We start from the raw sequence: 16,970 nt of genomic DNA, 5'->3' as shown, positions 1-16,970 counted from the left end.
CCGAGAGATCCACCTTGGCATTCCTTGTAGCATGCAGAAGACGCCGAGATATCCCACAGGCCAATTGCTTGAAGACGCCGAGCATTCCCATAGTTTCATAACCCGAAAGACGCCGAGAAAGCAATCATGGAAAAATTAACCCTAAAAACGCCGAGATATCCAAAGAACCACATTGAGCGCTGTATATTTCACCCCATTTGGGGAAATAATAGGCAAAGGGCATTAGTTGGGGAAAAAATATTCCCCACATGCATTATTCTGGCATTTTTGCCCCGTAACTCTGCTAGTCTTAATGCACATCATGGTAAAGAGTAAGTGTGATGAATTTAAAATCTAGGGTAAAGTTTACAAAATGGTCATTCGTCTATAAATAGTTACTTCGTTGGATCTATCGATTATTAAAAGTTATAAAATGGTAATCTGACTATATGACAAATCTTCTTGAGTCTATTGACTAATAGAAGTTACAAATGACCATCTAATTATTTATATATTCAAAACTCATCATTTTTCGATAAAAATTTGACGGTTTTATGAGCTAGACGTTAACATGTTGTCTGAGATATATGATAGTTGTTTGAGATTCTAAGATAAGATTTTAACATATCTCATTCAGCAGGTTAATGTCCAGGTCAAACTATCGTTAATTTTTTAATGGAAAAAGATGAGTTTGGGACATATGAATAGTCATGTGACAATTTTATATCTTTTAATAGTCGAGGGACTCAACAAAGTAACACCTTATAGTTAAATGATCATTTTGTACTTTTAATAGTTGAAGGACATAACAAAACAATATCTTATAGTCGAAAACCATTTGTGTGCTTAATCCTAAAATTTAATCAATCATTTCGTAAAATTATTTTAAAATAAAAAATTTAAAATTCAGATAATAATAATATGTTTTTTAATCTTTAAACGTATAATACATATAAACCTGATAAAATTGATCCTAATTTGAATACTCATGTTAATTTATTGAACTTTAGATCTAAAGTTATTCGAACCAAGAGCATCTCAAACTAAAAGTAATTCAAAATTTATTTACCCAAGCCTGATCGAAACCAAACATCTACTTGATTTAAACTCGATGATTGAGTTTAAATAAACGAACAATTTATTTTTATTATTAACTATTTTTTGATTCAACCCTACATACCTTCAACTCAAATTAATTTAAATGATATATGATTTGACTCGATTCAAACCTAAATCGAATATAATCCAAATTATTCGATTGCCATACATATATATATATACATGGGCAAAGCTATCTTTCTTTGCCACAGATAAAAAAGGTCGTAAGATTTTGTTTTGGGTTGGGATTTTAGAAGGGAGAACAAGTCAGTGGAGTAGGTTAAGTTTGTTTCAAACATCATTTTGCTTATAGGGTGAGAACTGCCGTGAATATCTTGTGGTTTCAATAATTTTAACAATTCCACTCCTAATCTCTCCTACCACAATTCAATGTCAATGGAAATCATTGCACTGTACCTACCTTTTAAGATTATAATTACCTTATACTATAAAAAAGAATTACTCATTTATATAACGTTAATTTTTTTAACAACTTTTACCTAGAGGAAGGGGAAAAAAAGAATTTTTACTATTAATGAGCATTGAATCCACAATTTAAGAATGGTGAGAGATGTTAATTGAGCATTTTTAACCGCTTACTCTATAGATTGTTAAAAAGTGAATGTTAATTTAACAACAAAATAATTGGAGTGTACGTACTTCTTAGGCATTAGCATTGTTTATATAAAAAAACGAAGTACGTATTAAAGTCTAAACCATTTATGGAAACTTAGAAAGAAGATCTGGGAAACATAATCCAGGGATTATATTTCCTTAATCCTCTTGGGCGTTTTTGGTAGCCTTCACTTTGCCATAATTTCCCTACACTGATATACTTTATACGTACAAAGGTAGTTTATATTTGAGATTTTTTTGTTTAATTTTTTCTTTCGATTAAGTGCTCTACAATTGCATTAATCGACCAACACCCGTAACTATGACTTCCCAATCCGTTAATCGACCGACCTGTGTATTTCTTGCATATTGGATCACGGCCTATCATATTTAATCACTATTCATCTCAGGTCAAAAATAAATACTTTTGGAAAATATGAGCACAGAGCAGTCTGTCACACAATTGCATTGCATATATATATATATATAAGCGCTATCCTTCACTTGTGCCATCTTCTTTAATCTCTGCAACTTACACCCAGACAAGGTGACAGAGAGAAGGAGAAACAAAGTGAGCCAAAAAGTGCAGTCAGATTCTCAATTTCATAAACTACAAATAACACCAAAACTCTAGCTTCTTTTCTTTCTCTCGAAAATCAAAGTTGTTTTTGCTTTTTCACAGTGAGTTCTTTTCTTGCAATTCATTGGATTTCTTTTTCTTTGTTTGTTTGCTGAGAAAACAGAAAAGAAAATCCTTGTGAATGGCTTCCTCTGTTTTGTTTTTTTCAGCATAACCGGTGGTATTTCTTTTTGACGTTCAGATGTTGTTTTTGCTTACAAAGCATTGAAAGCCTCGTTTTAACTAACGTAAAAAGTGGTTGTCTTTAGGCTTTTTAATTTTTCATATGAATTAATCAAACAAATTAACATGAATTTTTCACATGTGAATCCAGGGATTACAGAAGATATGGATGGTATCGAGAGAGCAAGGAATCCCAGCAAAAGAACTGGGCATAGCGGCATAGGGAGGAGCCTAAGCAGGAGTAGCTGGAGCATGGAAGATGTATTCTCAGGTTCCAAGCATTCCAGAAGGAGTAGCCAAGTCGATGAAGATGAAGAAGCTCTAAAATGGGCCGCCATCGAGAAGCTACCGACATATGATCGGCTCAGAACCAGCATCATGCAATCGTTTGTGGACCATGAGATTGTAGGGAACAGGGTGGAACATAGAGCAGTCGATGTTACGAAGCTTGACATGAATGACAGGCAGAAGTTCATCGACATGCTTTTCAAGGTTGCCGAGGAAGACAATGAGAGGTTCTTGAGGAAGTTTAGAAACAGGATTGATAAGTAAGTTTGGCTTTGTTCTAAACCTTTCTTCCTAATAAAAACTCTTTCTCAATTGTCATTACTTACTATTATGTTGGGTTTCCTTTCTTATTTTCTGATTAGGCATCGACTTAACCTAATTTCATTGACAAATTTCTCGTTTCATCAACTTAACCAATGTGTATATGCATACATTAGTCTGCCAAAGTAGTCGGTTGTGTTGAACCATATGAATTGTAATATGTTCACTCTATTACAATCATGACAGGGTCGGGATTCGACTTCCTACGGTAGAAGTTAGGTTCGAGCACTTGACCATAGAAGCCGACTGCTACATCGGCAGCAGGGCTCTTCCTTCTCTTCCAAACGCTGCTAGAAACATCTTCGAGTCGGTTCTCGGAATGGTCGGAATCAGACTTGCCAAGACAACTAATCTCACTATTCTTAAAGATGCCTCCGGAATTGTTAAACCATCAAGGTATAGTTTTAACACCTTATAGTTGATATAGTGATATTATATTTATTCTACATGATAATACCAATTATTTATTTTTGGTTTTAGGATGACACTCTTACTAGGTCCACCTTCTTCTGGGAAAACAACCCTTTTGCTGGCATTGGCGGGCAAGTTGGATCCAAGCTTAAGGGTCAGTTACAATCAATCTTTTTCAACTTTTATCCTAGTAATTTTTCTCACAAGTCTTTAAGATTAACATTGACTGTCAAAGAAAAAGTAGCTGATTTTTGTTTTTCTTGGGGGGAGAAACGCAGGTTAAAGGAGAAGTAACATATAATGGATATAATCTGAATGAATTTGTTCCTAAAAAGACATCTGCATATATCAGCCAGAATGATGTTCATGTCGGAGAAATGACAGTGAAAGAAACCTTAGATTTCTCAGCAAGATGCCAGGGTGTTGGCACTCGATATGGTAAAAAGAAAAACAAACCAAAATTTGAGCACTATCAAATTTATTGATGAATTACTCAAACTTGTAAGTGTTTTGTTTATTATAGATCTCTTAAGTGAGCTTGCTAGAAGGGAAAAAGATGCAGGAATTTTCCCAGAAGCTGATGTAGACCTTTACATGAAGGTAAACAGAATCATGAATTCCACAGTATTACAAAGGCAGCAAAATATTTGTGTGTTAGATTCACAATAGTTCTCAGACATAACATAACATAACATGCATGTGGATCTTATTCTTCAGGCAACTGCAATGGAAGGAGTTGTAAGCAGCCTTTTGACAGATTACACTCTCAAAGTAAGTTAATTAAAAAAAATCATATTTATTATGCATGAATTTCAACATCTACCATCTTTTTTCTCAGAAAAATCATTCATTTTTTTATATAAAAAAACAAATGTATTTTGACTTTCTATTCCTGTCTTTAAAAAAATGTGTTACTAAATTGTAGTTCAACTAAATCAACAAAGGTCTTCGATCATGGAATATTTTAGAATTTCATTTTGTCAGAAATGTACCCTCACCTACCATCTTTTGACTCATGGTCGCCAATGACATACAGTCGGTGGATAATGTGGGACCTAGCCCCCAGCCACCTTTCTTCTTCCAATTACATGCTAGTTGAAAGTAGAGTCATTAACCATGGAAATGATAGATAAATGACCTTTTGCTAACGTAAGGTTTTCGTATGTTGTTGAATTGATCAGATTTTGGGGTTAGACATATGCAAGGATACCATTGTTGGAGATGAGATGCAGAGGGGCATTTCTGGAGGTCAAAAAAAGAGAGTAACAACAGGTTCATTATTTTTGGTCCCATAAACCTTCTGTAATTATTAGTATCGATTTGCTTTGTTCTTAATCCATCAGTTTTCTCATGCTTATCACATCTAATAAAGCAATTACAAATCATTTGCTTCCACTAAAAAGACACGTGGGAAACATTGAAAAGAGAAAACCCACCTTACTAATTTCCCCCAAGGATTTCAAGATTGAAAAACTAAGCCAAATGCAAGATGTTCACATTCATTTGACCATATCACAAAGTTGATCTCCCACCAACCCTTCCTACACGCAAACGTATATAATTTTATCTTAATTTTGTCATTACTTTCTCATTGACAAATGATAATAACGTAATGAATTTGATGAACTATAGGGGAGATGATTGTTGGACCTACCAAGACGCTTTTCATGGACGAAATATCAACGGGCCTTGACAGTTCCACGACATACCAGATAGTTAAGTGTTTGCAGCAGATTGTGCACCTAACAGAGGCCACAATCTTGATGTCCTTGCTCCAACCGGCTCCCGAGACCTTCGATCTCTTTGATGATATCATTCTTTTATCAGAGGGCCAAATTGTCTACCAAGGTCCACGTGAGCATGTTGTCGAGTTCTTCGAGAGTTGTGGCTTCAAATGTCCTGAAAGGAAAGGCACAGCTGACTTCTTGCAAGAGGTAGAACTAAAACACTATTTTCAGTTCACATTTTAACTTACTTGGTAATAGTAAATTAGGTTTTAGTTTAGTCAAAACGAAAAAACGGCGCAACGTAAGCTGACAAGGTAGTGAAATTGTGACAGGTTACCTCAAAGAAGGATCAAGAGCAATATTGGGCAGATAGGAGTAAACCCTACAGATACATTACAGTAACTGAGTTTGCAAACAGGTTCAAGCATTTCCATGTTGGAGTGAGGTTAGAGAACGAGATCTCCGTGCCTTTCGACAAGTCAAGAGGCCACAGAGCGGCATTGGCCTTCAAAAAATACTCGGTCTCCAAAATGGAACTTCTTAGGGCCTGTTGGGACAAAGAGTGGTTATTGATCAAGAGGAATTCCTTTGTTTATGTTTTCAAGACGGTCCAGATTACCGTCATGGCAATCATTACTTCCACAGTGTTTTTGAGGACTGAATTACGCACTAGGAACGAGCAAGATGCGGCAATCTATGTCGGTGCACTTCTGTTCGGAATGATCATCAACATGTTCAATGGTTTCTCCGAGCTGTCCATGATGATCAGTAGGCTTCCAGTGTTCTACAAGCAAAGAGACCTTCTATTCCACCCTGTCTGGACTTTCACTCTGCCAACGTTCCTACTCCGGGTTCCAATATCTATTCTAGAATCCACTGTTTGGATGGTCGTAACATATTACACTACGGGATTTGCACCTGAGGCCAGCAGGTAAATTGAATGTGCTTTTTCTTCCTTGAGAAACAAGTCAAATAGTAACTCAAATTACTATTAATTTACTAACCCCTTAAACCTATTGACAGGTTTTTCAAGACATTCCTGTTGGTGTTTTTAGTACAACAAATGGCAGCTGGGCTCTTTAGACTTACTTCTGGAATATGCAGAACAATGATCATAGCTAACACTGGTGGGGCTCTCACTCTTCTCCTTGTGTTCTTGCTCGGAGGCTTCATCATTCCGAAAGGTCTGCATTCGTAAATATCTTAAGTTTCTTTTTGAGGTACATTAACTTAAAAAAAAAGCACTAATATGGAGTGGTTTTCTTTGGGCAGGTGAAATCCCAAACTGGTGGGAGTGGGCTTACTGGGTTTCACCTTTGACTTACGGTTACAATGCCTTTACTGTGAATGAACTATTTGCTCCAAGGTGGATGAACAAAAAGGTATCTTATTCAATTTTCCTACAGACAAAAGATATCAATTAGTTAAAAACAACTAAAAAAATGCATGTATATTTTCATTTGAAAGAAATCAAGTTACAAGCGGAATTTTTGTCCATAATGCAGGCTTCGGACAACGTTACGAGCTTGGGGATACAAGTGCTCAGGAATTTTGATGTTCCCAATAATAAAAACTGGTATTGGATTGGTGCAGCTGCTCTTTTAGGGTTCGCAGTGCTGTTCAATGTTCTCTTCACCTTCGCCCTCATGTACCTAAACCGTAAGTTTTAACATTCGGTTAGATTAATGTGTCCATTATGTTGCACATCTGTGTTTTTCCTTTAGGTAGTTAATCTTGTACATTTTCTTGGTTGGCATGATAGCCTTTGGGAAGCCACAGGCTGTAATTTCAGAAGAAACTGCCGAAGAGCTGGAGGCTAACAATGAGGGTTCTAAGGGTGAACCAAGGTTAAGGAGACCAAAATCAAACAAAGATTCGTTCTGTCGATCTCTGTCTTCTGCAGATGCAACCAATTCAAGTAAGAAACATAACAAAATGAACTATGTTGATCTTGTTTCCCTCTTAACTTGGTAACCAATTTCTGCTAATCATATCAAATAAAATCTTTTAGGAGAAATGGCAATCAGAAGATTGAGCAGTCGGACCAATCCCAAAGGAATCAGCAGGAAGGATTCTTCGATTGATGCAGCCAATGGTGTTGCTCCCAAGAGAGGAATGGTTCTTCCCTTCACTCCTCTAGCAATGTCCTTCGACACTGTCAATTACTATGTTGATATGCCGCCAGTAAGTTCCCTTTTCCACTCTTATCATCCAAATCAAAAGCAAAATAAATACATAAACCTTATAATTGTTACCGTTGAGCATGGTCTAAAGTTCAGTTATTTAACAGGAAATGAAGGCACAAGGTGTTGCAGAAGACAGGTTACAACTACTTCGAGGAGTAACTGGTGCATTCAGGCCTGGAGTCTTGACTGCATTGATGGGAGTCAGTGGTGCAGGAAAGACAACGTTGATGGATGTTTTAGCGGGAAGAAAGACCGGTGGATATATCGAGGGTGATATTAGAATTTCCGGATACCTCAAGATACAAGAAACCTTTGCTAGAATTTCTGGATACTGTGAACAAAATGATATTCACTCGCCCCAGGTTACAGTCAGAGAATCCTTGATTTACTCGGCTTTCCTAAGGCTTCCCAAAGATGTCACCAAAGAGGAAAAGATGGTAAGAAGTCTCAATTCTGTAATTTTTAGTGAAATAAAGTATGGCATTAGTTGTTTAATTTAGTCTGTAAACAATATTCGCTGTTATCTTTTAGATTTTTGTGGATGAAGTGATGGAACTGGTAGAGCTAGACAATCTCAAGGATGCCATAGTAGGGCTGCCAGGAGTCACAGGGTTGTCAACTGAGCAAAGAAAGAGGTTGACAATTGCAGTAGAGCTTGTTGCTAATCCCTCAATTATTTTCATGGATGAACCAACATCTGGCCTCGATGCGAGAGCGGCAGCCATTGTCATGAGGACTGTCAGAAACACTGTGGACACTGGAAGAACAGTTGTCTGCACTATTCATCAGCCTAGTATTGATATCTTTGAAGCGTTTGATGAGTTGCTACTGATGAAAAGAGGAGGTCAGGTGATTTACTCCGGACCACTAGGCCGAAACTCTCATAAGATCATTGAATATTTTGAGGTATGTAACTATAGTAGGATCTTCAATATCTAAAACACTAAATTAAATATGAAAAAGGTGGTCTCCTCTGACTCCTCATTCATCTCTTACTCACCATTGCAGTCCATTCCTGAAATCCCCAAAATTATGGACAAGTACAACCCGGCTACATGGATGCTAGAAGTGAGCTCCGTAGCTGCTGAAGTTCGGCTCGGAATGGACTTTGCTGAGTACTATAAGTCGTCATCTTTGTATCAGTAAGTAGAGACAAGCAATAGTGACCCTATTTCAATCGTTATACCTTTCTTTTATGCTGAGCTAATTTATGCATCTGTGAACAGGAGAAACAAGGCGTTGGTAAATGAGTTGAGCACACCACCCCCAGAAGCAAAAGACCTCTATTTCACCACTCAGTACTCGCAATCGACATGGGGCCAATTCAAATCATGCCTTTGGAAGCAATGGTGGACTTATTGGAGAAGTCCAGATTATAACCTTGTCAGATACTTCTTCACTTTGGTCTCTGCACTCATGGTTGGTACTATTTTCTGGCGGATCGGCACTAAAAGGTCTGTACCTATTTTCATGTTTATAATGCTCAGCTTTCTTAATCTTTTTTGACAAAATACTTACAGACTGCTTACATTCTCTGTGCTCTTTGTTCAATTGTTCAGGGAATCCACAGCTGATCTTACAATGATAATTGGGGCAATGTATGCCGCGGTCTTGTTTGTTGGAATCAATAACTGCTCAACAGTTCAACCAGTCGTAGCCATTGAAAGGACAGTGTTTTATCGTGAAAGAGCAGCCGGAATGTACTCTGCATTACCTTATGCCCTTGCACAGGTGAGGGAAAGGCCATTAATTTCACCAGTCTCTTTAAATAAGTTCAAATGATTGAACTACATGAACTGATAGAAGACTAAACCTAAATTATATGGCATGCAGGTGTTTTGTGAGATTCCTTACATTTTTGTTCAAACAACATACTATACACTTATTGTGTATGCTATGGTGAGCTTTCAATGGACGGCAGCAAAGTTCTTTTGGTTCTTCTTCATCAACTTCTTCTCCTTCCTTTACTTCACATTCTATGGAATGATGACTGTTTCCATCACACCAAACCATCAAATAGCATCTATTTTCGCCGCAGCTTTCTATGCACTCTTTAATCTTTTCTCTGGCTTTTTTATTCCAAGACCGGTAGGTTTACTTCTTTCACAAGAAATCAGTTTTTTTTATAAAAAATCATACTCACAATAAAAGCTGATATCAGTTCCTTTCTTGAATTTACAGAGAATTCCCAAGTGGTGGGTATGGTATTACTGGATCTGCCCTGTTGCATGGACGGTTTACGGACTGATTGTGTCACAGTACGGAGATATCGAAGACACCATTAAAGCACCTGGCATCAAGCCTGACCCTACCATTAAATGGTATATCAAAGATCAATACGGCTACGATTCGGACTTCATGGGACCAATTGCTGCAGTTTTGGTTGGCTTTGCAGCGTTCTTCGCCTTCATGTTTGCCTACTGCATAAAGACACTCAATTTCCAAACCAGATAAGGGATTTATGAAGGAAATTCTTCCTCAAGCAAAATGGGAGTGACCTTGTAAATATAAACAACCTCAAGGGAACCAATCATATCGTCGTTGTAAGCTCAATTCATGCATCTGCAACATTAGCTCGCATTAATTAGAAGAAAATAAAGTCAAATAAGGAATGAACAAAATTGTTGTTACGTAATTGAAGAATTTGAGACGAGGAGAAATTTGGGAGTGTCAATACCGTATGCTGGGTAAGTAGGCGGTGAGCCTTCAACAACATGGCTCGCATACGAAGTCACACGCGCATTTTTACTAACAGGTGGCAGCTCTCATCGCCATATATTTTTCGATGAAGCTTTGGTTAATAACGAAATGGAAGATAATTAAACATAATACCAGCAAAAAAAATTAACAGTTTCAATCAGTTAAATAATTTAATTTAATTTTAAAATAAAAATTAACATATATATTATAAAGTATTAATATCTCAGATTTTAAACGTATGGACAAAGTTGAATGTGTACGTAATCCCATATTCCTGGAATCTGAGTAATCACGAGGGTGGCGGTTGCAGCCACCTAAAAAGCTTGGCTTTAGCACAAAGTGGTCCAAAGAGTCTAGCCGAGTCGGGACAAATCAATTTCAAGCTTATGGGAAAATCCATTTCCTCATTATAAATCTATATATTCGAATTTCAATCTGATTATATAAATTAGTTTGTAGCATCTATAAAATAAAAGATTAGCATAATTAGATACATCGAAACTCAAATCATTTATACGCATAAGTCCAAATTCCTGGGTGATTAACTATGGCCTAAAAAATTGTTGATTTGATCTGTCTACTCACCTTTCAAATATTTTGTGGTTCACGTTCATATAATAATGTTTTTGCTACTCTATTATTTAATTCTTATGTTTCCTAATAAAATAATCATTTTCTTTAACTTTTGATGATATTTCGTGTATCTTTCTTGGAATTTTCCTTGTAGGGAAATATGTGGTGAGCGTTCAAAACAAATGTATCTAATGTGAGGTTACTTCGACATTGAAGCTGTGATGTACACGTCTCATAGGAGTTTCCTTTTACTACCATCTTACTTTTGATTTTTTTTTTCACGATAGATGTAAGCATTTTAAGGGAAGATAAACAGTACTGATAAAGTTAATTTTTTATTTCATATTTAAAATAAATGGTGTCATATCAATTAACTGATTAAACGACTTCATATCAATTAACTGATTAAATGACTTCAGTATTAAAGAGATTATTATTTTTTTAAAAGTTCAGTTTCAAGCATATTATCTACATGAGTGCTCGAATGTTCATTGACAAATGATTGATAGCCGTTTCAATAAATAGTTCTTTGTAATCACTCATATCAATAAAATAAATAAATAATGTGTTATTTATTTAAAATTTATTTAATTATAAAGCATTATTATTTTATATAAGTTTAATACCTTATTATCTCTTGTATTATAGTCTAGTTATCACTTTGAGATTTTTCTTGGAAAAACAGACACACAAATTTGAGGAAAATACCAAATATGTTGATTATACATCAATATTTTTTACAATAAAAACCGTCGTTCACGAATATAAAAGCTATAATTTATGAGATTAAAATGTAAATTTACTAAATCACTAAATTAATCTTTGAATTCGATAACATTGTCGTAATACCTACACAAAACATGTACCGAAAGTGATAAATTTAAAACTATAGGCCACTTGATTGGCTTAAAAGTGTGTGTTTTTTTAAAAGTTAATCAAATTCCACTGGAAAGAGGAAAGGGACAAAATCAAGTCCAACACCACCACATGCAAAAGTTCACTAATGCAAATGACTTCTCTTTTGTAAAGTCCATGTTCACACCCAATCATATTAATATAATACCCATGGACATTATTTAATCTCTAGATTTTAAAGTAGTCCTTCTCTTCAAAGGTTCTTAGTTCATCTTCCTTATTCATATTCTTTTGCTAATACAATATGAATATAATAATTTAAATATAATAAAATCTAGGCTAAACTACGTATTTAGTATCTAAACTATCAGTTTTGATCCGTTTTAGTACATAAACTTTTAATTTTTTTCAAAACTATACATAAAGTTTAGTTTTTATTTCATTTTAGTACATGCCATAAAGTTTTGAGAAAAAAAATGGAAGTGTATGTACCAAAACACGTTTAGTACCTAAATTGTACTTAAGTTTTAACAAAATAAAAAATTTAGATACTAAAATGGATCAAAATTGATACTTTATGTATTAAAAACACGTTAAGTTTTTAACGATGGAGTATTAAAATGAAACAATAAGTAAATTTTAGGTGTGGTTTTAAAAAATTGAAAGTTTAAATATTAAAACGGACTAAAACTAATAGTTTAAGTACTAAATGTATAATTTACCCTAAAATCCACAATAGATTTTATGATTTTACAATTGAGATCATAAAGTTATTATATATTTAAAATGAATATGACCATTGGTTAATCTTGTAAGTATAAAGTTAAAATACCGACAATAGCCCTTTTCTCTCCGACGAAAAAAAAGTATCGAATTTTTTAGTCCATTGGGTCATATGTCAAAGCTGCAATCAAGTGTCGTTTCATGTCGATGCGTTTTTTATTTTTAATGTTTTCCCCTAAGATAAGGTTCTCTTATGATTAGGTGAATGTATATGTATGACTTTATTAGAATTATATTTGACCACTCATTTACTGAAAAATCTATATACAAAATATAATTTGTTTTCAAATAAGTACAAAAAATAAAATATTTTTTTATTAAATTAATGTGATTATAAGATAGGAAAATTCTCAATTATTTGATAATGAAAGATCAAACATTTTTTGCAATTTCTAACTAGAATTTGAAACCTTTTGAGATAATATCCATCAATTTTAATCACTAAAATAATTTAGTTCATGACAAAAATAATAAAATATTTTTAAATAAATAAACATGTATAAATTATATTTTGTAATTTCAATAAATTAAATTTATTCTTTTAATAATAACGTTATTATATTTTGTTCATGTTAATCTATATCCTTCGACGTATACTCAAAAAAGGACATGCAAATATGTTTCATTCCATAACGATAAGATTTTGTGAGAGTCAAGCTTATCCTATTTATTGTTTAAGAACAAAAAATCGTATATTGATGGTGTCGTAATCGATTTTCGTCCGGGCACGAATTTTTTTTACTTGGCGAGAAAAGTGATGTGAATAAATGATTTTTTTTTTAATAATTTGGGAGTCGCCATCGGCCTTTTGGATCAGGTAGGTCGAATACCTAAAAATCATCCTTTAAAAGAGTTTTTAACAAAACATAGATTAAAAGATAAACTGATCCGCGTTTTAACCAAAAATTCATTATTTTTAATAATAAAAAAAGGATCCGTGGTCGGTTACGTTTAGGGAATGATTAGCACCCCTACAACGCCCAAAATTGGTACTTTTTAATTATATATTGTCTCTATTATTAGAAATTTAAGAATTCAATGATATATTTAATTTATAATCCTATTATTTCAAATTATAATTATCAAAAAATATTAATTTATATATATTTATAAATAAAATATTTATTTATTTAGAAATATCAGAAAATGACTTCTAGGTGCCTTAAGACAGCTCTTTTCTTTGATATTAATAAATAATTAATTATAAAATAGGATATTTAGTAAAAATATCAGAAAACGGACTTCTAGGTGCTTTAAGACAGTCCTTTTCTTAAAAATAAATATATATTAAAATATGATTATTAAAAGTGATTTATGAAATATAGGATTTTAACAAATAAACAAATATTATTTATTATATATATATATATATAAATAATAATAATAATAATAATGAAATAATAATTAAAAACAATAATAATAATAAAATAATATTGCAAATAATGATTAAAATAAAAGGAAATAAAAATATAGTATTAAAAAAAATCATAGTCAAAAATAAAAATTAATGATTAAAATGTAAAATTATAAAACTAGAGTCCTAATTCGAAATATTATAAAACTTGAGTGCTAATAGTGTGATTTAACCTATATAATAATACGGGATTAAAATAATAATTAATAAACTATGAGGGACTAAATTTGATATTTACCTAAATATATATATACTGATAAGGACTAAATTAAAATAAAATAAAATTAGAAGACTAAATTAAAATAATCAAAAATTGCTTTCAGTGACTAAATTACAAGGTATACAAATTTGGAATACTGCAGACGGGGTTTACCCTTTATAAAATTACAGAAATACCCTCCCCCAAAACGGCGTCGTTTGGGAGAGGGTATTAGCCAGCCTCTCATTTCTTCCTTTCTCTTCTCTCTCAAACATAAAATGAGAGAAAGCCGTCCCGGTCAGCCACCGCTGCCGGGCTCCGACCACCGCTGCCGGCCACCGTTAATGGTGGCCGGAAATTACAAAAATACACCAAAATATAGATCGGGACGATCTAAAACTGTTTCCGGTGTTCTTTTTCCTTAAAAAGCTTCCAATCGAAGCAACTACAAAAGTACCTTCGGTTTTCGTTGTTTTCGGCGACGGTTGGGGTTCTCCGATGACAGAGTAAGTTTCTTTCCTCTCTTCTCTCTTTTTTTTTGTTGCTGCGTTGTTGTTGACTGGGATCGTTGGTAGTTTTTTTTGTATCTTGTTTCTGTTCTGTTTTTTTTTTCTCTCTGTCCTCTGTCTGTTTTTTTGTTTTGCAGGATCCAGTGGCTTTTATAGCCACCACCGGTGATGGCTTTAGACCGGTCCTAATGAGGTTGCTTAGGTGAGTCACCATAGCTATGGTGGTGACTCACCGTAGAGCTCGACATGTGGAGGGGTAGTTGGGTCTTCTGGAGCCTTCTGTTGAGGCATCGTGGTAGAGTAGACCGTCGGCAGCATCTGGTTGGGTCACCTGGCAGTGGAGTGTCGGCAATGAGCGGCGGCTGTGGCTTCTGGAAGCTTGAGGCGACGGCTGGAGCTAGGGTTTAGAAACCCTAGTTGAAACCCTAAATGTTTAGGGTTTCCTTTTGAGTCTGGGTCGGTTCTGGTTGGGCCTGGGATTTGGGCTTGTAATTATTTTTTAATAATAATAATAATATATATAATAATTATAATAATAATAATTATAATAATAATAATAATAATAATAAATAAATAAAATGGGTAAAAAAATTAGTATCGTCAGCTGCCCCTCTTTGCTCATTCTTATGTTAACAAGAATAGGGCAAAGACGAAAAGATAATAAAATTTTTTATCCATTTGACTTCACTTGATTATGATGGCAATGTTGAATAATTTCTTCTTTGGGATTAGTTCTTCTAATTATGAACTTTTCCACTCGGGATGACAATTTATCTCATTCTGTGATGTAATCTAGCAAAGGTTGAACAAGCTCTTCTTATTGTGAACTTCTTCTTCTTCAGATGAGTTCTTCTCATTGTGAACTCCTTCTGGAAATGCTGATGATGATATATCTCCTTCTTTTGATATAGTTATACAAAAGGTCGAACAAGCTCTTCTCATTATGAACTTCTTCTTCTTTCTTCAGATGAGTTCTTCTCATTATGAACTTCTTATTCTTTCTTCAGATGAGTTCTTCTCATTATGAACTCTACCTGGCAATGCTGATCCATCAAATGATGAATTCAAACAAAAGGTTGAACAAATTCTTCTCATTATGAACTTCTTCTTCCTTCTTCAGATGAGTTCTTCTCATTATGAATTTTCTCTGGAAAAGCTGATTCATCAAGTGATGGATTTGAGCAAAAGGTTGAACAAATTCTTCTTATTATGAATTTCTTCCTCCTTCTTCAGATGACGAGTTCTTCTCATTATGAACTCTACCTGGCAATGTTGATCTATCAAATGATGAATTTAAACAAAAGGTTGAACAAGCTCTTCTCATTATGAACTTTTTCTTCCTTTTTCAGATAAGTTCTTCTCATTATGAACTTCCTTTTGAAATGATAATCCATCGAATGATGAATTTAAACAAAAAGTTGAACAAGTTCTTCTCATTATGAACTTCTTCTTCCTTCTTCAGATGAGTTCTTCTCATTATGAACTCTACCTGGAAATGCTAATGTTGATCTATCTTTTTCTGTGATAGAATCAAGCAAAAAGGTTGAACAAGCTCTTCTCATTGTGAACTTCTTCTTCCTCTTCAGATAAGTTCTTCTCATTATGAACCTTCTGGCAATGCTGATCCATCGAATGATAAATTCAAGCAAAAGGTTGAACAAATTCTTCTCATTATGAACTTCTTCTTCCTTCTTCAGATGAGTTCTTCTCATTATGAACTTTCTCTGGAAAAGCTGATTCATTAAGTGATGGATTTGAGCAAAAGGTTGAACAAATTCTTCTTATTATGAATTTCTTTCTCCTTCTTTAGATGACGAGTTCTTCTCATTATGAACTCTACCTGGCAATGTTGATCTATCAAATGATGAATTTAAACAAAAGGTTGAACAAACTCTTCTCATTATGAACTTCTTCTTCCTTTTTCAGATAAGTTCTTCTCATTATGAACTTCCCTGGTAATGCTGATCCATCGAATGATGAAGTCAAGCGAAAAGTTGAACAAGTTCTTCTTATTATGAACTTCTTCAGATGAGTTCTTCTTATTATGAACTCGCCCTGGTAATGTTGATCCATCGAATAATGAATTCAAGCGAAAAGTTGAACAAGTTCTTCTCATTATGAACTTCTTCTTCTTTCTTCAGATGAGTTCTTCTCATTATGAACTCGACCTGGTAATGTTGATCTATCGAATGATGAATTCAAGCGAAAAGTTGAACAAGTTCTTCTCATTATGAACTTCTTCTTCCTTCTTCAGATGAGTTCTTCTCATTATGAACTCTTCTGGAAATGTTGATCCATTGAATGATGGATTTGAACTTTGCTAAAATCTTTGAAATTCCTGTCAAATATTCAACATGGATAAAATGAATGAAAATGCTCCTATTTTGCAAATGTCTAAATATGATGCATGAATGTTGATGCAATCTTCATTTGAATTCAAAATGGTGAACTCGGTTTTCCTCCACTTCATCATTTATTGCCAGGGTCACCTCTGGATATCAGTGTAGCAA

At 34.2% G+C, this 16,970-nt stretch overlaps 1 protein-coding gene across 1 annotated transcript; it reads left to right on the top strand.

Moving 5' to 3' along the window:
* Positions 1–2,255: 2,255 nt before the first annotated feature.
* On the top strand, positions 2,256–9,903 carry LOC120133283 (ABC transporter G family member 35-like). Its single transcript, XM_039149889.1, has 22 exons — positions 2,256–2,353; positions 2,646–3,042; positions 3,290–3,499; positions 3,584–3,668; positions 3,793–3,952; positions 4,038–4,114; positions 4,232–4,285; positions 4,696–4,786; positions 5,147–5,448; positions 5,574–6,172; positions 6,265–6,425; positions 6,514–6,623; positions 6,747–6,900; positions 7,004–7,159; positions 7,253–7,425; positions 7,532–7,864; positions 7,959–8,333; positions 8,436–8,569; positions 8,654–8,881; positions 8,987–9,158; positions 9,261–9,515; positions 9,609–9,903. The coding sequence occupies exons 2-22, from the start codon at positions 2,660–2,662 to the stop codon at positions 9,879–9,881; spliced, it is 4,485 nt and encodes a 1,494-aa protein (XP_039005820.1). The 5' UTR covers positions 2,256–2,353; positions 2,646–2,659; the 3' UTR covers positions 9,882–9,903.
* The last annotated feature ends 7,067 nt before the right edge of the window (positions 9,904–16,970 follow it).

This window comes from Hibiscus syriacus, unplaced genomic scaffold, assembly GCF_006381635.1.
Source record: "Hibiscus syriacus cultivar Baekdansim isolate YM2019G1 unplaced genomic scaffold, ASM638163v2 tig00110578_pilon, whole genome shotgun sequence".
Classification (NCBI taxonomy): Eukaryota; Viridiplantae; Streptophyta; class Magnoliopsida; order Malvales; family Malvaceae; genus Hibiscus; species Hibiscus syriacus.
Note: the sequence above shows the minus strand (reverse complement) of the source record. Positions and strands in the feature narration are given on the sequence as shown.